The following is a 22,200-nucleotide window of genomic DNA, read 5'->3' on the forward strand; positions in this document are numbered from 1 at the left end:
GGACAACCTTGTCTTTATGAAAAATTGTATGAGGGGGTTTACAAGATAGAGCTTGTAATTCGCTGACCCTTCTAGCAGATGTTAAAGCCACTAATAAAACAGTTTTAAGGGTGAGAAATCTTAGCGAACAAGAGTGGAGTGGTTCGAAAGGAGTACCCATCAGGAAATTTAAGACTAAATTTAAGTCCCATAAAGGAACCTGGAAAGGTTTTGGAGGATAGACATTAGTTAATCCCTTTAGAAATTGTATTACTAAGGGTAATTTGAAATACGAAGGTTCCTCCGCAGTGCGTTTGAAGATCGATAGCGCTGCGAGATAGCCCTTGATAGTGCCAACTTGAAGGCCTGAATTTGCCAAGTAGTGTAGAAAGGATAACACCGTTGGTGTACCACATGAAAAGGGGTTGATATTCTCTTCTCTAAGCCAGCTGCAAAACTTGTTCCAACGGCAGCGGTATAAAGACTTTGTTGCTGGCCTTCTAGCCAAAAGCAACACTTCCATGACGTCATCAGGGAGGTCCCAATCCTTGTATCTCAACCTTTCAAAAGCCAGGCGTGAAGGTTGAGGGTTCTGATGTCTGGATGGAGAACCTGACCTCCCTTCTGTGAGAGAAGATTCTTCTCGAGTGGAAGACGAATTGGAGGGCAGATGAACATGTCCAGAAGGTCCGGGTACCACGTTCTCCTGCCCAGTCTGGGGCAATTAGGATCATGGTTCTCCAGAATCTTCTCAACCTCCTGATCATTTGAGGAATGAAAGGGACTGGTGGAAACGCGTACAGGAGTGGAAACTCCCAGTCCACTACGAACGCGTCCCCTAGAGCTCCTCTCGGGGGAAATTCCCTTGAACAAAACAGATTGCACTTTCTGTTGCTACTGGTGGCAATCGGATCCACTGGAGGGGTTCCCCAAAGGGCGAAGATCTCCTGAATGACTTCCTGAGCTAGTTCCCACTCGTGGGAGGCTGTGCCCTGCCTCCTTAGAACGTCCGCCGTCAAGTTCTTCTCTCCAGCTAGGTGGACTGCCGATAGAGAGATTCCTTCTTGAATTGCCCAAAACCAGAGCTGCATTGCCTCTCTGCACAGTGGTAGTGATCCTACGCCTCCTCTTTTGTTGAGGTAGTGCATGGCCACTGTGTTGTCCGTCATTATCAGGACATTTTTCCCCTGTACAGATGGCAGAAAAGCCTTCAGCGCTAGTCTGATTGCTCTCAGCTCTAACAGGTTGATATGTAGTCTGGACTCCGATGGAGACCAACGACCGCTGATGGTCAAGTCGTGGCATGGGCGCCCCACCCCGTGAATGAGGCATCTGTGACTACTGTTATCTCTGGCCATGGTTGCCAAAACAGTTCCCTCTTCAAGATGTTTTCCTGGCAGGCCCACCACTGAAGGTCTCGAGCCACCTTGTCCGGAATCTGAAGGAGGTCTGTCATTCTCCCTGAGAATTGCGACCACTGAATTCTCAGTGTGTCAAGGAGTTCCCCCCCCTTCTCACCTGAGTTCGATCTTTGCTGGATTTCTTGATCAATGCCTTCTTGCGTACTGCTTGAGTCTTGAATAAGGCTGCACAAATCTCTTCTGACTCCAGCGTGCGTTCAAGTACCGGGAAGCAAGGGTCCAGGAATCCAGGAAACAACAGGGTGAGCAACTAGCACACGAGTCCAGGAATCAAGAAAGGGAGGAAGGGACTAGAGTTGGGTTAGGGTGGAAGAAGCAAGGGAATAATACCGCAAGCTACGGAGCACACGTCTGGTCGCTACTTCGCAATAGCATTGAGACGCGCGGGCCCGCGGGTGTGTGGCATATTTATGGAACGTACTACGTGCGCCGTGAAGGCTGGTGCGAGGCGTGTCACGTGATACGGCCATGTTGGGAGAAACAATGAATGCAAACCCCGCCGTGACAAGGACCAGGAAGTCCAGAAGGGGCGCGTTCTGTGGGTCATGACAGCATGCCTCCTCCGAAAGGCTGTTCCACCAGGTTTGCCCGGGTGTATTAGGTGAAATCTTCTGAGTTATTGGAGGCGTCTTGAGATTAGAAAGTGGTTCCCAGGTTCTTTCAATAGGAGGATATCCTTTCCATTCAACCAGGTATTGAAGCTGACCCCGTTTATACCTGGAGTCACATATTCGAGACACTTCATATTCCAATTGGTTGTCGACCAGTAGAGGAGGAGGTCGGTAGGATTTCCGGGAGGATTGGTGGTAGGGTTTTAGTAAGGATGTGTGGAATACTGGGTGAATTTTCTTCCAAGAGTCTGGTAGACTAATCCGATATGAAACCGAGTTGATCATTTCCTTGAAGGGAAATGGACCATAGTACCGAGGGGCCAACTTGTTTGGCCGTAGATGCCGGGGAAGTAACTTCGAGGACAACCAGACTTGATCACCAATTGCATAAGAAGGACCTGGTCTCCTTTTTAAATCTGCATACCTCTTAGTCTGAGTTCTGGCCTTCTCTAAATTTTCTTTGGCCCCTTGGTGTACGTTGATGAGGGTTTCAATCCAGGAGACGACAGTAGGTACTGGTATAGGATGAGGGAGAACAGAGGGTAGAACTGATGGATGGAACCCTTGGCTACAATAAAAGGGGCTGGTCTTAATTGATGAGTGGTCAGAATTGTTGTAGGCAAACTCAGCCATGGGTATCAGGAGCGACCACTCATCCTGAACCTTGGTGGCGAAACATCGAAGATACTGTTCCAGGGTCTGATTAGCACGTTCTGTGGCCCCGTTGGTCTGGGGATGATAACCAGATGAGAGGGCGCGTTGGATTCCCAAAATGCGACAGAGATGTTTCCAGAATTGAGAGACGTACTGAGGTCCTCGATCAGATATGATCTTGGAAGGGAGTCCATGTAAACGAAATATGTGATCCAGGAAGATTCCAGCAAGTTCGGACGAGGATGGTAACTTACGCAGAGGTGTAAAATGAGCCATATGAGTGAACAAATCTATGGTAACCATGATGGTTGTGTACCCTCGGGAAGGTGGTAATTCCACAATGAAGTCTGCTGCAATGACTTCGCATGGCCTTGTTGGCAGCGATGGTTGCATTAGAAGAACCGCCGGTCTCTTGTTATAATGTTTGTTTTGACTGCAGACAGCACACGTTTTGATGTACTGCTGTACGTCGGTCTTCAATCTAGGCCACCAAAACTGTCTTTGTATAAGGCGGAGGGTGTTGGTTATCCCACGATGTCCGGAGTGAAGGGTATCATGACAGAGGTTTATCATTCTTTGTTGTAATTTCTGTGTAGGAAAGACCAGTGCATTGCCCTTGAATAAGTATCCTCCCTTAAGTCTTAGGCTCCATGGATTCTTCCTTGAAATATCCTTCTAGAGATCAGAGGATTGGGTTTGTACTCTAATTTCTTCCAGGAGGTTGACTGCTTGAGCTACAAAGATCGTGTGGGGAAACATCTTAGGATAGGCCTTGTCTTCAGTAGTTACATAGTCAGGACGTCGGGATAAGGCATCAGCAATCATGTTTTGTGATCCGGGAACATGAGTGATTTGGGATTGGTATTGGGCAAAGAAGTAGGCCCAACGCGCCTGACGACGGTTCCTGCACACAATGATTGTAGAATTTGAAGATTCCGATGGTCCGTGCGGACCTGAACTGGATATCTAGCACCCAGAAGTAGATGTTGCCATTCAGTGAAGGCCTGGCGGATGGCTAACAGTTCATTTTCCAGGGCGGAATAGTGTGTCTCACTGGGAGTCAGGGTTTGTGAGACGTAAGCAATGGGGTGTTCCAGTTTATCCTCAAGTTCCTGTTTCAAGACCTCTCCTATGGCGTAGTTGGAGGCATCCGTTTCCACTAGGAATGGGCGATTTATGTCTGGTTGGGCCAGGATGGGGGCTTGCGTGAACTCTGTCTTCAATCGTTGGAATGCTTTGACTTGCTGTGTAGACCAGATAAAGGGAGTGTCTTTCTTCAAGAGAGCAACAATCGGCTGGACGATCTCCGAAAAGGAAGAAATGAACTTCCGGTAGAAGTTGGCAAGCCCCAGGAAGGATTGAACTTGTTTCACGGAGGTGGGAGCAGGCCATGCCAGTATGGCCTTTACCTTTGAAGGGTCCATACCAATTCCTTCTGGGATAAGGATGAATCCCAGGTAGTGAACAGAAGTAACGTGAAACCAGCATTTTTCGGGCTAAAGGTTTGTGTTCACAGAGTCGTTGCAGTACTGCCTTTACATGCTCTTCATGCTTTAGAGGATCCTTGGAAAAGATCAATATGTCATCCAGATAGACAATAACAAAAAGGAATAACATATCAGAAAACACACTGTCCATAAATCGTTGAAAAACCACGGGAGCATTAGCTAGTCCAAAGGGCATGACTAGATATTCATAGTGACCAAAGGGTGTTCTAATGGCTGTTTTCCATTCGTCTCCTTCCCGGACACGGATCAAATGATAGGCACCCCGGAGATCCAACTTTGTGAAGATTATGGCGCCTCTCACAGCTTTCAGGATATCCGAGATCAGAGGTAGTGGGTACAGATCTTTGAGGGTGCATTGATTTAAGCCACGATAGTCGAGGCAACGTCTGAGTTCCTTAGTGTCCTTCTTGGGAACAAAGAACAATGAAGCACCCGCTGTAGATTTTGAAGGTCTTATGGTGCCGTTTTCAAGGTTGGTATCCAGGTATTCTCTGAGGGCCTTTTTCTCAGGTTCGGAAAGAATGAACGTTCTGCCAAAAGGAATCACTGCTGAGGCATCTGTATCTATGGCACAGTCTTCAGGTCTGTGAGGGGGTAAGGCCTGGACTATGGCAGTTCAAAATACATCAGCATATCCCTGATAGGCCTCTGGGACTTGCATGCTATTAGAAACCATGAGTGGTGTTTTCAGGTCTCTTGGTGGTTCTTTAAGGGGTGTGGAGGAGGTATCCAGGATTAGACAGTGGGACATACAAACTCAGAGCTTAGGAATAGTGATCCTGCTGTCCAATTGATATAAGGATTGTGTTTCTGTAACCAGGGCATACCCAATACCATGGGGTAATGGGCTGACTTAATGATGTTGAATGTAATCTGCTCTTGGTGATGGTTTATGGACAGTTGGATCTCTTTTGTCTGCAGACTTATGGGTCCTGAAGAGAGGGGTCTTCCGTCGATTGCTTCCACCGGCTGCATGGTGCTTCGTGTCTCATACGGAATATGATGACTAACAACCCAGTCTTGATCAATGAAAATTCCCATAGCTCTGCTGTCCACCAAGGCCAGAATGGGTTAGGTCTTATTCTTGGAGGGCGACATGAAGGGCTGTAGAATCACCAATTTGTTTTGTCCATAAGAGTTCAAGGATGGAATTGATGTGGAGCAAACATCTCTCTCCCGAAGATCTGTTCCATCTAGGATTGGGAGCTGGCGTTTCCCGAACGCTGAGGAGGGGCCAGAGGACACTCCCTAACCAGGTCTTTGTCTGGCACAATACATACACAACCCTGTATGAATCCTTCTCATTCTTTCTTGCGGGGATATAGGTCCACGGAAGGCTCCTATCTGCATGGGTTCTGGTTCAGAGATTGAGCCTGGGTTAGTGTCCGCCTTGGTGGTACTCTCAAAGGACGGCTTCGGAGGATTAACTTTGGATTTCTTCTTTTCGGCCTTTCTTTCCTGGATACAAAAATCGATTTGCATGGAAAGGTCCATTAGTGCCTGGAATGAGTTTGGACGAGCCACTCCCTCATTCAGTCCTCTCCTGAAAAGGGTAAAACTCGCCTCAGGGGACCAATCAGCTTCCTTGGCTAATTGCTTGAATCGGGTTACAAAGGTGAGCATATCCTGGGATCCTTGCTGAAAGTCTAACAGGCGTTCCTGGGCACTATAGACCTGTTCTGGTCGGTCAAACATGGTCTTAAGGGCCTTTATGAAGCCATTATAGTCATCTAGAAGAACGTCGCCGGAATTAACGAGGGGCGTAGCCTATGTAAAGGCGTTTCCTGAAAGGTGGGACATTATGAAGCCCACTTTAGCCCTGGGAGTTGAAAAGTAGTAGGGCTTAAATGTAAAGTGAACCAAACATGAATCCAGGAATTCTCGAAGGGTTTTTGGCGAGCCATCATATTTGTCCACTATACCGCCTAGCAATACACTTTCTTTTGTGGCAGAATCGCGGGATAGAACTAATTGTTTGAGAGCGGCGTTTTCCCCCTTTATATTCTGCACCTCAGTTGATAGCTCTTGCATGCCACACATTAGGTCCTGGACGGCCGCTTCCATGTCCATATCGAGTTTGGTCGGGTGGCATCTCAAACTGTCAAGGAGTTCCCCCCTTCTCACCAGAGTTCGATCTTTGCTGGATTTCTTGATCGATGCCTTCTTGCGTACTGCTTGAGTCTTGAATAAGGCTGCACGAGTCTCTTCCGACTCCAGCGTGCCTTCAAGTACCGGGAAGCCAGGGTCCAGGAATCCAGGAAATAACAGGTGCCAACTAGCACACGAGTCCAGGAATCAAGAAAGGGAGGAAGGGACTAGAGTTGGGTTAGGGTGGTAGAAGCAAGAGAATAATACCGCGAGCTATGGAGCACACGTCTGGTCGCTACTTCGCAATAGCATTGAGACGCGCAGGGGCGTGGCATATTTATGGAACGTACTATGTGCGCCGTGAAGGCTGGTGCGAGGCGTGTCACGTGATACGGCCATGTTGGGAGAAACAATGAATGCAAACCCCACCATGACAAGGACCAGGAAGTCCAGAAGGGGTGCGTTCTGTGGGTCATGACACAGTGCACCCACTGAAGAGATCTCATTCTCAGGCGAGCCTCTGGCACAAGGAAGATGCAAGATGCCATGAGGCCTAGCAACCTCAAAAAGTCGAAGGCTGGGAGACATTGGTCATTTTGAAACTTGGTGACCATCTGCAGAATATCTTGAGACCTCACCTCTTGTGGCGAGGCTTTTCCCAGGGAAGTGTCCAGGACCGCTCCAATGAACTGGAGTCTCTGTGATGGTATCATCTGTGACTTCTTTAAATTGAGGGAGAAGCCCAGTTTGTGAAGGAAGTGGCAGACATAATCTAGCTGGATCTGAGCTTGTTCCGAAGATACAGCTCTGATCAGCCAATCGTCCAGGAAGGGGTAGACGTGGATCCCTTCTCTCCTTAGACTTGCAGCCACTACCGACATTAGCTTGGTGAAGACCCTCGGGGCAGAGGTCAGCCCAAATGGCAGAACTCGAAATTGATAGAGAGCCGCCAATTGCGAACCTCAGGTATTTCCTGTGTTTCAGATGGATTGGCACATGGAAATAAGCACCCTGGAGGTCCAGAGATACCAGCCAGTCCTGGAGCTGGAGGGCCTGAAGGATCTGAGAGAGAGTTACCATCTTGAACTTGTCCTTCCTGAGGAACTTGTTCAATTCTCATAAGTCCAAGATAGGTCTCAGTCCTCCATCTTTCTTCGGTATGAGAAAGTAGGGGGAGTACCAGCCCTTGTTCCTCTCCGCTACAGGTACCAGTTCTATGGCACCTTTCTCTAGCAGGTCTACAATTTCCTGCAAGAGGAGTGGATCTGGAACTCTCAGAGAGCTGTTCCCCGGTGGATGAGACTGAGGGATGCGTAGAAAAGGCAGGCAGTAACCTTGGGCAACTGTCTCCAATGCCCAAGCATCTGAAGTAATAGCCTGCCATTCCGTCAGATGTTGAGTTAACCTGCCCCCTACTGGTGTTTTGTGTAGAGAGTCCTCAGAGTGGTTTGGAGGCGGCTGATGCAGATGCCGAGGGTAAAGAGGCACCTGCTGCGGCTTTTGTGTTTTTACCCCGTCCACCTCGGGTGAATTTCTTCTGATCCCTTTGAACCGGCTGTCCTCTGCCCTTTCCGAATGTGGAACAGACGCGAAAGGACTTACCTCTCCAAGAGGTTCCTGAGGGACGATATGGACGGATTGCAGCTCCTAAGGATTTTGCTGCTGATACTGTCAGCAGAATCAATGCCAGTCTGAAGGGATTCGCATATTGCGTCCTTACCATCCTTAATGATGTTGAGAAACGCTTCCCTTTCTTCTCCCTCCGGGAGGCAGTCAGCCGCTGATGAAGCACACTCCCAAAGTGTGTGGCTGAACCTTGCAAGCGTACAAGTAGCATTGATGGATTTCAACGCCATGCTACATGCGGAAAATACTTGTTTGGCCATAGAGTCATATCTCTTATCATCCCTGTCCTGTGGAACAGTAGGGTAAGCCGATTTACTACCTGCTGAAGTAGCTGCCTGAACAACCAGACTCTCCGGAGTTGGGTGTTTGGATAAATATTCAGGGTCAGCAGAAGACACCCAATATTTAGCTGATAGTTTCTTGTTAACTGCTGGGATTACCTCAGGTGTTTCCCAGTTTGCCAATATTCTCCTTTGTAATGCCGCATGAAATGGCACCACAGGATCCTCCTGTGGACCTTTGACCAAGATTTCTGTGAAGTCTTGCTGAAAAGCAGGTGAGGGTGTGGACCATCCCATAAACTCCATTATCCTTGCCATCAAGGTTCTATAAGGGGTTTCAGCATGTTCCCCTGGGTCTGGTGTGGCAAATTCCACTTCTGGGGAAGTGTCCAACCCACTTGCTTTCTGTAGGGTTTCATGGAGGTCTTTCAACCTACCTTCCTCAGAGGTACATTCCTCTGGTGCAGGAGCTGCAGATCCCTGCAACTCAAAAGGTCTTTCCTGATCCGAATCCTCCCCTTCTTCATAAATAGAAGATAAGACCCTGGAGTGGTCCGGTCTTGAAAATGGTATAAATCCCATTTACAGAGCAGAAGGAGCCAAATTTGTCATGATTGGCTGAGAAAACGTCGACACAGACGTTAAAGGCTTCGAAGCCATCGAAAAAGGCATCAAGAAAGGTGGTAGAGGCCTCGATGAACTCGAAGAGTATCGGGATTCTACTCGAGGTTGTCGACGACATTCTCGTGGTGGAGGCTCTGGGTATGGCCACTGGCTGCGAGGTGGCTGTGGGTTTATCCTTTCTCGGCGTCAACGTTGAACGCGGCGTCGACTCGACTGAACTGTGCATCGAAGAACCCTTCCATAACGGCGTTGACGCCGATCTATGTGTCGAAGGGATCTTCGACGACGGCGAAGACGCAACTTTGCCTTTACTCGAAGGTTCGTGACGCTCTCGAGTTGCTTCTTTCACCGGGTACTGATTTTTTGGGTCTTTCACCCAGGATATCAACCCTCAGCAGTCTTCGAGGGGGTCAAGGCCGCTTTCTCGCAGACGCTTAGCATCTTTTTACTGAATTCCTCCCACTCAGCCTGAGAGCTATGTTTTGTGGGGCAGGAGATCCTTTTTGAGGAAACGGAAGAAGACTAAGACGAGGAAGGGGATCTTCGACGTCTCTTTTTTGAATGCTTAGATCTCGAAGGGTGATGGGAACTGCTTCGAGACCTAGAACGAGAATATCCTTTGTGATGGCGAGGAGACGAATGTCTCGACTCCGCCGAGGAAACTTTCGAAGAAGTTTTAACTGCCTTACCTCTCTCGAGCTTCCCCTTACGCTCCTTCAAGGCTCACGCCAATATGGACATGCAGTCATCGCACTCCGAACAATGGTTCTGGATTCGCAGGCAGCACAAACAGATCCTGTGAGGATCCGTCAACAACATTTTCTTTCCACAGTCTCGACATTTTTTGAAGCCGGACCGTGGAGTCATCGGTTCGGGTGAGGCAGCCATCGAGTACGAGTCGGTATTCACGAGGAATATATTGATATATTTGACTGGAGAACTGAGCAACGATATTCCGAGGCCCCACGAAGCACGGAAAAATGGAACTGAGCAACGGATGCTGCGCGAGTCTATTTATACGCGTGGTGACGTCGGCGTAGATACGGAGGCTGTCGAGGGACATCGACGCGCAGCGCCCTCTACTGAAAAAAAAATTCCGAGGCCAGCAAGCTGGGAGATGATCTATCAAAGATAAGGAATACGTCGGAGGACACAATCCCTTCGAAATAGATGTGATAGGTAGATAAATAGAGTGAGTGAGGTGCAGTTGGATGGGTAGGGAGATTGGTTTGATGAGGAGGGGTGCATTTGACAGGAATATGTCGCTTGCTTCCCTGGAGAGAGCAGGTGGTACAGGTGCTGAGTCCCGTGATCCCCGCCCCCTCCCGGATAACCGTGCACATGTGTCGGTCTCACGCCAGCTTATGACCGGATCTTTCCAGTGCAGCACCCTCCTTCAATAGTCTTCAAACCGCCCGGCCCCCACCCTGGGCTGAGGCTCTTTCATGTGGGAGGATTGTAAGTGATGGTAACTGCTCTTAACAGGTGATTGAGCAATCCTTCCATATGAGGAGCAATCCTACCATTTGAGGGGACACCAACAGCGTTTTTACACAAGGGGCTCAGCATAAAAAAGTTTGAAAACACTGCTTCAGTCTGAACTGTGAGAGAGCGCACAGGGGTTGGGGCGTGGGGGTCAGGAGAGCGGACTGTGCTACAATCAACTGAGCCACACTGCCAGGGCCCCCAGAGGGTGGTGGGGGGATATGGGGATTTGTGAAGGCACCTCAAGGGACCAACTTGCTTGGAGAGTAGCCGAATCTCTCCCGGGTGTAAGATGAGCCTGTCCGTCTTTGAGTACTCGGCTCCTTCTAAGCCACCCTGCTCGTCCTCCCACCGGGTCACCAAATATCAAAACTCTACTGCTACTTAATACATATGTTGCGGGCACTGTAAACTCATTGTTCAGGAACTTCTCGCAACTCCCAAGGACTGTCAGCCGGAGCACCTGGAGGTGTGGCACCACTGTAAACGTCATAAGGCATTTGGCACAAGGGCCGTTTACGCATCAGACTTAATGTCTGCTGTGTCTAAAATCAACAGCACCGGAATAGTTTTTGCATCGAAATGGGCACTGCACCCAAAGGTCCACGCCAAAACGGCCGGCGCCGAAAGCAATGGTGCCGAAGGTGGTGTACCTGCTTTTTGGTGTTAGGACCGACAGTTCCTCGGACTGGACATCTACCACCGGGAAGCAACCTTTGACATCTTACATTTTAATTGAGAAATAGTCCTTTCATTTGAGAGCTGCATCATATCTAGATGGATGAAATGATTCCATTATCAATGTATACAGGGTAATTCCCAATGTATTGACATCACTCTTGTACCAGAACCCAGCAGAAAACTACCTTTACGTGAAAGCGACTGGCCCTCATTTAAGCCTATGGCGTGGCACCTGAGGTTTTATATGTTGGCCCTGATAAGGGCAGATAGGAAAGAAGTCCCTTTTTATTCTTCTCCCTGAGCCCCCCATAGACCTACATCTATGGAACCCAAATGTGTTTGCTGTTTTATTCAAGTCTTGACACTTGAAAGGCAAGTGAAGCCTTTTTACTTCACTTGCCTTGCGCCAAGCCCATCGGTTTTGTGGGCACTGATCAGCCTCTATGGCTCTCAGTGTTCTCCATTGTGGAGTTCTCCGTTTATTTTACACTGCACTCTTCACCTTACAGTGAGGTGAGGTAGGGAAAAGAGTCCCTATAACTTTGCGGCTACTTGCCTGAGGTGCCCAAGACTGTCTGGTTGCAGCGGATCGTTTTCTACCGTGTTTCTTTTTATTGTCTTGTGCTGTGTTGCATTTTACTGCTTAATGCCTTTTAGAGTACAATATACTTTAAAATGGCAGTGCCTCAAGATGTTTGCCTGTCCTTTGGCCATCTTGTAATTTGGCCTTCTTCCTGCCCTCTCAGGGACAGATTTTCTATATATATTTTTTATATAGCGCTAAAGACAATCAAAGCCCGGAGGCATTAGAGAGCTAACAAGACAAAGAAAACAAAGAAGAGAACCAGAGGCGCTGTAAGGGGGGCTACAGCCCCAGGTCTTTTGGTTGTAGCTCTGAGTAGAAGCTAAAGGTTAGCTAACCTAGAGTCCCAGCAGTCCCTATCTTAGCATAGCCCCAGATCTTTTCCAGACCTAGCAACACCCCTGAACATAACCTAACCATTCCAGACACGAAAGATGCCACAGAGGAGTCTACAGGTTGCTCATTCAAATAGTAAGGTTTTCAAGACCCATTTAAAGCAGTCCAGCGATACACAGCCCCTCAAATCTGGAGGTAATGCATTCCAGCATTTTGGTGCGAAATAGTGAAATGCACCCTGACTCGCCATAGTCAATTTACCTCTGGGCATACATAGTAGATGGGCATTGTTTGAGCTCAGGTTTCTTCTACAAGACGAGGACAGCCTTTCCGAAAGGTAGGCTGGACTTGGCCAATAGAGACATGTATGCGTCGGGGAACGGAGGTCCTTGCAACCACTTGGAGTTTGGCCCTTTCGCCTTTCCCTATTCCCTGTAGCAAGCTACAACAGTAGTCAAGCCTGGTGCCAATGATAGCCCTGGCAATGGTAGCACAGCTTTTATGTGTCAGAAATGGTCTTAATTGGGTCAGCAACATGATGTAATAGGAAGAAGAGGCAACCAGGCCTTTCACATGGGCCTTCATATTCATTTCTTGATCAAAGACAACTCCAAGCATTTTATCTTTAGGCTGGTTAGCGATAGTGCAGCCTAATATCACGAAATCCTGATATCGCACATCAAGTTTCCTTAGATGTGCCCCTGTCCAAGCAATCATCAATTAAGTTTTAGTATAATTTAGGGCCAAAACGTTGTCCACCATCCGTTGCTGGATAAGAGAATAGATCTCATTAATGCTTTCCATATCCAGATTGTAGTTGATAGAGAGTGGAATTAAGCAACGAGTATCATCAGCGTAGTATATGTACATTATACCTCTAGCATCTAGCAACTCCAACAATGGCTTCGTGAAGAGGTTATACAACATTGGTGTTCGGGAGAATTCTCAGAAATGTGCTAATTCCTCTCTACCTTAGAGACCCCCAGCCCTTTTGCTGGACTCTAGGACTTTTTCATTTTTAACCCGTAGAGAGAGAGAGCGACCCTTTTCCCAAGTTAGGGAATTACACTCGTGAAGTGGTTTCCTTCTATTGCATAATTGCATGCCTTTCTTTGAGGTGTTTAAGTGAATTGTATGCATTTCTACAAACGAAAGGTGACTGTAAATATGTTTTCTAACTGAGTGTTGGGAGATGGTATTACCTGCTTGATTCATTTTTCTAGTGTGTTTTGGGGTTTTTAATAGAGTATTTTTGACTTACCTGTGAAAGTGGGTGTTCGGGAGAATTCTCAGAAATGGGCTAATACATCTCTACCTTAGAGACCCCCAGCCCTTTTGCTGGACTTTTTAATTTTTAACCTGGGGAGAGAGACCTTTTCCCCACTCTCGCATGTATTTTTCTGTGATTTTAACTCTGTCAGACTCCACAACCAAAAGAACCACAAACTTCATAGGCATTATCTTTTTACATTGTATCACACAGCACTTTCCAAAGGTTTAAATACCTTTCTCTTGGAGAACTACTGTTTCCAAGAGAAGTTAAGTGAAATTGACTTTACTTTCATTTATAACTTTCTAGACCCAGCACACTATCTTACAATAGGGTGCTGGAGGGGGTACTTAGTATCCCCTTTGTCTAGTTTCTCATGTAACCTTTTTGTGTTACCCTTTCCACGATGAAAGGCTGGTGGCAGTGGTTTACTTTTTACTACCGTGGTGTGTCTTTACCACAGGCTGCGTTCGCAGCTGCAGTAAAGCATCCAAGGGTGCCATTTTTGTCAAAATGGCCCAGATCTTTTTTTGCCATTTCTTTTTGGAAAAGTCCTTCTTGATATTTACTCTGCGCGCCAAACCAGGTTTGGTCCCTTGGTTCGCTTTGTCTTTGGCGGGATTCGCGAGTGAAGCCCGCCTCTGGCTCCAGTAGGTCTGGCAGGGGCAGAAAGTGGGGGAGGTGCACAAAACTCCCTGTGCTTAAATCCCCATGGTTACAGGAACGCACCCAAAGGTGATTGGCCGGCTGGCTGTCCGGCAAGGACGGCCAACCTGCTGTTTGACTGGCAGCTAAACTGGAATGAATGTGAGAAACCAGCATAAAAAGGCAAGGCTTTTTGGCTTGGAAGACAGAGTTGACCACTGGACGAAGGAATCCGAAGAACTTGGAAGAGACACCTGCTGCAACTCCTGGACTGTTGATTTGCCAGGTGAAGCCCTGCTGCTGTGCTGAAGCTCCGAATTTGCCTCGAGTAGAGAAGCCCTGCAAGGACGACTTCTCCCCTTGAGTAGGTGGGACCAATCAACTCCAAAGTGAACTCGTCTGGACATCCTCTCGGAGCTGGCTGTGCTTCCTTGCTGCTGCAGGAACCGAAGCGCCAAGGAGGTGAACACCAGATTCGGAGTGCATCACTTAAGTTGGCCAAGAGCTCCGGGAAGATCCTCCGGACTCCCAGGAAGCAAGACTGACCGAGCCTGAGCCACCTCAACAGAGTGCTGGACCCCAGATGCAAGGAAAACCCATCTCGACAGCCCGGAACCGCAGTGGTGCTATTCGTGATTGTCGCGAGGAGCTGAAACCACCAAGAGCCACTGATTTGAAGATTGCCGGTTGCAGTCGCTGACTGTGCCATTGCAGTGAAGGAGTCCTCCAGACTCCCTCCCTCCCTCCCTCCCTCTTGTCCCCACGACTGAGGCCCAGAAACATCAGATCTGCAGAGCTGCCCAGGAACTGAAGTCAGCTGCACCTTTTTCTTCTAACCAAAGGTATTGTACAGTCTAGGAGAATTTACCTCTTGTCGTGTAGCCTTGCATGATCTCAGTTGAGACATCTCTTGGTTGCATCTATAGAACTGCTAACAGCTTCTTTACCTCACAAGCCTAATCAGCTTGTGGCCCTACTTTGATGTCTTCTTTTCTACAAAGACTTCTAAAACATTATGCAAGACTTTTTACCTACCTCTGAGAAGTGCTTCAGTCCACCTAGACTTTTGCCCAATTGACATTGGCCTGGCTCCCTGAATGACTCTTCTTCCCTCTGACTTTGTGTTTGGTCTTCCTTCCAGAAGAGGTTAACTTACTTTGCGCTGAGGGTTTCAAAAATACTTACCTGCTTCAGAATATTTGTCTGATCTCTTATTTTATTCTAATAACTCTTTTCTTTGACACTCATATCAGTATTGCTCTAAATGTACAGTGATATACTAATGTCCACAGTGTCCTAGCTATTTAAGTCACCTGAGGATGTAGGAAGTGTCTGTGTGTCATCCCAAAAGGGGGTTTGCTGATTTAGAGAAAGTGTGTATTTTGAAGGTATACGTGTGTTGCTATTATATTGCTCCCTTCTGAAGGCTTATTCAAACTGACTGTTAAATACATTAATAATTGTTTAATCAAGAAACCTTGAGTATAAGTGTTTATTTGGATACATGTCACTGTGAATCTCTGTGTAACTCCCCTACTGCTCACATTGACCCCTCTTGAGATAAGCCTGGCTGCACTATCACGCTACCAACCTGTGTAGTACAGACTTATACCAAAGGTTGGGTTCCTATTGCCAGGAGGTCAGGGTTGTTGCAGTTCACCCAAAGGGTACTGCATACAATTTTTCCTAACAATGATGGGACACAAACACGGCACAGTAAACTCATCAGCGGTAGCTTCACTACTGAATACGCTCACTGACCGATTAGTCAGGAAGGAGTTAATCCAGGTGGCTGCAGCCACAGAAAACGAGGCAGAGTGTACTAACCTGTTGACAAGTATATCATGATCTACCAGGTCAAAGGCCACAGATAGATCAAGAAGCATAAGTAATGTGGTATTACCGTCCTCCATTGGCTGAAAGATGTTAGCTTTCAGATCAAGTAGTGCCGTTTGTGCTGGGTCTGGATCTAAACCCAGATTGCTGCTGCCCTTATACGTTATTTGCAGTTACAAATTCTTGGACTTAAGGTAAGCAACATGGTCATGGATATTGAGCAAGAAAGCAATCATTCGTCATTGGCCTATAGTTGGCTGGTCTATTAGGGTTCAAGGTTGCCTTCTTTAAAAGCAGGGAAATCCAAGGCTGTTAAAATGCGACCTGCTACATGACTTTTAGCAAGGAATGTATTAATAAACTTGTTAATAATACTAACCAAAGAGGGCAGACATGCCTTAACAACTGCTGTAGAACAGTCATCTCCCTTACAGAAAGTAGGCTTCAGTCGGGCTATAATACTGGAGGACTTCAGATTCTGTGACAAACCTGAACTCAAATCAGGTCTTAGGGCTGTCAATCATTGGTGCAACAATCTCAAGTTTATTCTCTCAGAATGAGTGCTTTCGTTAGCGATATTATCTCTGATCATCTGGACTTTTCTTACCATGGCTTCCTGTATTGCCATACACAATGCTTCTTTGTCCTTTATGAGTTTTCTTGCTGAAGGGCATAGGTTTTCTAGTTCTTTCAGAATTTTAAATATTTCTCTGGTATCAGAGCTGGCATTCTCAATCCTTACATCATATTCTGTCTTTTTGGCCTGAATAATGACGGATTGTCATTCTTAGAAGCCAATACATAGGCTTCCATGTTCTCCACAGAGTTAGCTTTAAGCCATGCACCATAGGCCTTACGTGTGGCCCTTTTAAACCTGAGATTTCAGAGGAAAACCAAGATTTAGGGTTATTTTAAGAGGCACGCCGGGTTTTCAATGGAGCTTCCTGATCTACTGCCTTAACCAACAGTCATATGCACATTGGCTAGGTCATCAGCTGTCTTGTACTTAGCTAGATTATGTGACAGGGGTGCCATGAATGGAAGGATAGCCTTGAGAGTTAATGTTAGCATGTTCTTGGAAGTGATAGTAATTCTTTATGGTTTCATCCTATTTCACTGCAAGTTCGATAAAGTGTTGCAATGAATTAAACTGATCAGACCAAGGGCATGGAGAAAATTCTACTTTGTCAATTAGGACATTGTTGCTGGTAAGCCAGTCCAATGTCTTACCTTGAGAATATGTGCTGGATCAAAAACATTATTGGTAAACCCCAAGCCACTTAATGCAGATTCAACAGACATTGCAGTGGAGTCAGTGTTGTCTGAGAGCCATACATTCCGATGTAGACTTAAGCATCGCAATAAGCATGTCATAAAATGTAACCTGAAATGAAAATCAGGCATTGGTATAGGTCAGTGGCCTTCAGACTTTTTATGCCTGGTCACCCCTTCGCCCCGAGCAAAATGTGATGATTTTGGCAGGTGGGTAGGGGGTTTGTGCAACGAAGGCATTTTTAAAATGCCTTTTTTGTACAACCCTCCTTCCCCCCTCTATCCATCACTCGCCAAAATCAGCTCAATGGCCAACACACACACACACGCACGCACACGCACACGCGCACGCACGCACGCAGGGGCCTGCCGTGGGTGCTGAAACGCCCTGCTCCAGGCTGCTCTGTCTGTATGTGCGAGGAGGCGCAGGAGCTCCCTCTCGCGCACACAGACATGCAGTGCCCCAGCCAGCATTGCCAATGAGCTATGCAAGGCTGGGAAAGCAAAACGCCCCCAGCCTTGCATGGCTCAGTGAGCATGTGCAGCTGCGGAATTGAACTGAACTGTCAAACAGTTCAGCCAGCCCAGGAGCACTCCCTCAGCTGGAAAAAGTAGACGAGGGAGTGCTCAGTGTTTCACTGGGCTGGCTCCTCAGCTCCTCCATAAAGGGGGAGGGGGCCACTGGGTGGACGTCCCCTAGCCCATTATGGATGAGCCGCCAGACTCGGACTGGCCTGTAGGGCAATACCCGTACCAAAAATGCAAAATGCTAGTGTGTCAAAATGGGCCACTTTTTTGGCCAATGTGGGCCAGTTTGATGAGTTACTTCACTATGCAGCTAGTAGTTTTGACCATTGTTGCTGAATAAATATTCTTTAAATTTCACAATGTGCTACATTTTAACAAAAAACACCCCCTTGGGTACTATGCAAAGAGTCTGTGACTAAAGGAATGAATATCCATTGGCAACTGCAGGCCACTTTTTTATTGGTGCCTGAGACAGTTTTATGCTGCAGTCCGACCATATGAGCCTCCTGAGCCCATTTCCTCCAATATAACATTTTAAAAAAAGATATATTTAAAAAAAAAAAACATTTCATGCTGGGCTCACGCACCCCCCCCCCTCCCTCTAGCTTTGTTACACTAAAATTGAGTACTAAAATAAATATCTATTTGAATCTCTCACAGGAACAGAATTAAGGAAATTACCCACATTAATATCTCATCCTGTATAGGAACAGTGAAGCCCCTACCCTGAAGATGGATCTATGATCCGAAACGCGTCGGTCATTTGTAAAAAACACAAAGGGCTTCCCCGGAGGGAGTTGACCACTCCACGAGACAGATGTCTCTAATAAGTCATGTAAACACCAAAATAGTTGTGTATTCACTGACATGCTCACTTTACGTTGTTTGTGTTTTGTAAATAGATATGAGATACTATACCTGAAGAATATATCAATCTTTTTGGAAGTTTGATGTTGTTGAAGGTTGGAGAATTAAAAAGAAACAATTCTCTAAATAAGTCGAATATCGATTTGTATACTGGTCTATTGAAATACACATTGCTCATTGAATGTTTTGCTGAAAATTGTATGAAATAACCACTTCAAACTAGAAAAAGCATTTTGGAATTTGCCTGTGCGAATACAAGCCCCTACGGGCCAAAGTTTACTTGTGGGGCAACGAATTAACATTGGAACTTAGGTTCCATTAGGAGTGCATTTGGGCTTACTGTGCAGCAATCCACAGTTCAGGTTTTGTTCAACAGTAGAGACACTGCCACCATCCATCATCCTACAATTTTTTATTTTATCTTTTGAAAATGATGCAACCCAACTCTCTCTAGATACACACAAACATGTGCAAACACACAATATATTAATGCTTATCCCAACCCTTCTAGCCAGTCTCTCCCTCTCATCCCCAAACAATCACAGAAAAAAATAAAACTAATGCATTCATAGGCTTAGTGAGGTTTACCTGCAGGGACCTTCCCACCATCTGGAGACAATTTTTGACAAATGTTCAGCAGACAACTGAGAATGAGTTGCTTTGTGTACTCAAGGCTTCCTTGCTCCGATGGTACAGGCTCCAGGCATCTAAATATGGGAGCAGAAAACAAATCATACTGATGAGGTGGAATTCTTCTGGTGCATTCTCCGATTTAAGCAAGCAGTATGTTAGACTGGCCCTGTAGAAGCCTCCTCGAGCACACTCCAGATGGCTAAAGACAAGGGTGTGGCAAGGTTAGAGCCACATGAGGGCATAAAGAAGCACAAGGAGCAGGAGAGCATGCATATGCCCACTTTATTTTTACTTTGCTAAATAGAAAACAAAGCATTACTGTGACAGGCGTCGCACTCAATTCTATGTTTTCCTCAGTCTTGAAAAGTTGTTAAAAGAGCGTAGGGAAAGAACAATTCATTATCAAAGGGCTAAAAATGAAGGATGCTAGCAGAAACTCACTCTGATAACCCCATAACCGAAAAGCTAGAAAAAACTAATTAGGAGCAAATGAGGGATTTCTACTATAGAAAAAGGTCCACCGTACACATACTTATGGGCTGTCAACCTTTCGTGATAATGTCCTCTGCGGAGGGATTTGAAAAACCAACCTGTAGCATTAGGCAGAGAGTCTCTTGAGGTTGACCCGACTTCAAAAGGGTAGTGTCCGAGTGTCAGCTCCTCCCAATGCCTCTACGTGGCCCACACCAGACAGAAAGTTGGGGCCTTAATATTGTGAGGGGTCAGTAATGCGAGGCAGAAAACTGCTTGTAGTTTTCTCAAGATTAAACATTTTATTAAAGAAATAAATGCTTGCTTGTCCTACTCCATCAGGGAATTGCCTAGCTGGTCAAAATAATAAGGAAATACCTCCTAACAGACAAACTGGCCCTCAAATCTAAACAGCAAAACATTCAAAGATAATCAAACAAAATAAAGAATAGTTAAACAGTATTTGGATGACCTTCACCTCTCCCTGGTAAAACCATTCCCCAGGTTTTCCCAAAGTCAACTTTCCAAATTTCAAAAAGGAAAGAAAAGTCTTGAACCAGTTTTTTTAAGTTGTGTGTCAAAATAGAAGTTCATCAACAAAAAAAAACACTGGAAACAACAATTTGTCAGCTTTCCGTTGAAAAGATCCCCATCCAATTTCAGCCAAGAAAATACCATCAGTGGTAATCCAGGATACCTTCTTTCCAAGACTTACTTTACGCAGTTCAAAGAAGGAACAAGTTACTTACCTGTAACTGTTGTTCTCCAGCATGGGTCTGGCATGGATTCACATGCTCATGAATATTCCCCGTCGTCAGGCTGGGAATCCTCGGTAAAGAAAAAACCAGTATCAGTTTCGTTTCTGATCTGTCTTTCGTAGTAATAACCAATCACTGGTCTCTGCGTCATACTGACCACAGCCAATGACTGCCCTCTACCTAAGCACCGCCTCTGGCAGCCATCTTCAGATTTGGAAGCACGTGAAGTGGCAGTATGACCAAGTGAAGAGCCGCAGAGGGGTAGGCGGGAGGGTTCGCATGTGAATCCATGCCAGACCCATGCTGGAGAACAACAGTTACAGGTAAGTAACTTGTTCCTTCTCCAGCATGGGGTCTGGCATGGATTCACATGCTCATGAATAAAGAATACATAGCAGTACACACATGCACAACCACGGGAGGTGGCAAAGGCTCAACATTAAGCATCACATCAACTCAACATTAAGCATCTTACCTCCTCACCAGGCTCACCTCAGGCGAACAGGTTGCGCAGCACTGCTTGGCCGACCCTGGACTCCTCCCTGGAATCCCGGTCGACGCAGTAGAATTTCGTGAAGGTGTGCGTCGACCTCCACGTAGCAGCCCTGCATATGTCCAGCAGGGGCACACCAGATAGGAACGCCGTGGTAGCTGCGATCGCTCTGGTGGAATGGGCTCTCGGACGGCCAGGCAGCGGTCGGTTTGCCAACCGGTGACAGTACATGATACAGCCGGAGAGCCATCTGGAGATGGAAGCCTTCGAGAGAGCCTTCCCCTGATTGACAGGTCCAAAGTTCACAAAGAGTTGTGACGTCTTCCGAAAACCTTTCGTGCGGTCCACGTAGAACTTCAGCGCTCTAGCTACATCCAGCGAGTGCAAAGTCCTCTCAGCCGGCGACGAAGGCGACGGGAAGAACACAGGTAACACCAAGGGTTCGTTGAGATGAAAGTCCGACGGTACCTTGGGCATGAAGGAGGGGTGCGTCCTGAGCACTACCCTCGTGTCGTGGAAAGTCAAGTACGGGGCCTTGCAGGAAAGGGCCTGGATCTCTCCCACTCGTCGTGCGGAGGTGATGGCCACGAGAAAAGCTGTTTTCCACGATAGAAACTTCAACGGGGCCGAGTGCAGAGGCTCGAACGGAGGTCCCATGAGTTTGGTCAGCACCACGTTGAGCTCCCACGCCGGGGCCGGAGCCTTCACCGGCGGGAACGATCTGAACAGTCCCTTCATGAACTCTTTCACCAGACGATGAGACCACAAGGACGTCCGGCCCGTGGTTCTGGTGTATCGGGAGATCGCAGCAAGATGAATCTTGATGGACGCGTGTGCCAGACCAGCTTTGGCCAGCGTCAGCAGGTACGGCAGCACTTGGGGAGCCGTAATCCGTAGAGGGTTAATCTTCTGTGCGTGGCACCAGACAGAGAACCTCTTCCATTTGTGTCCGTAGCATTTAAGAGTCGAGGACGCCCTGGCCTTTGCAAGAACCTCTCTGCAATCGGCCGGTATGTCGTATCCTCCAAACTCTAGCGCTGCAGGAGCCAGGCCTGCAAGTTCAGCGACTTCGGGTCGTGGTGGAGGATGGCGCCTCCTTCCCTGGAGAGTAGATCCGCGTCCGCCGGCAGCTTGATTGGCGGGGACGCCGACAAGTCCAGAAGGTCCGGGAACCATATCTGCCTCGGCCACGCAGGTGCGACGAGGATCATCCTGCACCGTGACCTCTTGAGCTGGTTGACGAGCCGGATTAGCAGAGGCAAGGGAGGGAACGCGTAGAGGAACAGGCCCTCCCAGGGGAACGAGAAAGCATCGCCCATGCTCCTCGTCTGGGGAAACCTGCTGGCGAACCTCCGGCACTTGGTGTTCGTCGCCGTCGCGAACAGGTCGATCTGGGGTGTGCCCCACCGTCGGAAGAGGCGATCCACCAGATCCTGCCGTAGTTCCCACTCGTGGCACGAGCGCAGCTCCCTGCTGAGTGAGTCGGCGATGGTGTTTTTTATCCCTGCCAGATGAAACGGCACCAGAAGAATCCCTTGGGCGACGGCCCA

At 47.4% G+C, this 22,200-nt stretch overlaps 1 protein-coding gene across 2 annotated transcripts in view; it reads right to left on the minus strand.

Moving 5' to 3' along the window:
* The window catches only part of HEATR1 (HEAT repeat containing 1), a 1,158,897-nt gene that overhangs the window by 368,918 nt on the left and 767,779 nt on the right, over window positions 1-22,200 (minus strand). For both annotated transcript variants that reach the window (XM_069607931.1, XM_069607932.1), the window contains exon 27: window positions 18,884-19,002. In XM_069607931.1, the coding sequence (XP_069464032.1) occupies window positions 18,884-19,002 (119 nt within the window). The remainder of the gene's footprint in view (window positions 1-18,883; window positions 19,003-22,200) is intronic.

Source organism: Ambystoma mexicanum, chromosome 4q, assembly GCF_040938575.1.
Source record: "Ambystoma mexicanum isolate Mex_15411 chromosome 4q, UKY_AmexF1_1, whole genome shotgun sequence".
NCBI classification, from domain to species: Eukaryota; Metazoa; Chordata; class Amphibia; order Caudata; family Ambystomatidae; genus Ambystoma; species Ambystoma mexicanum.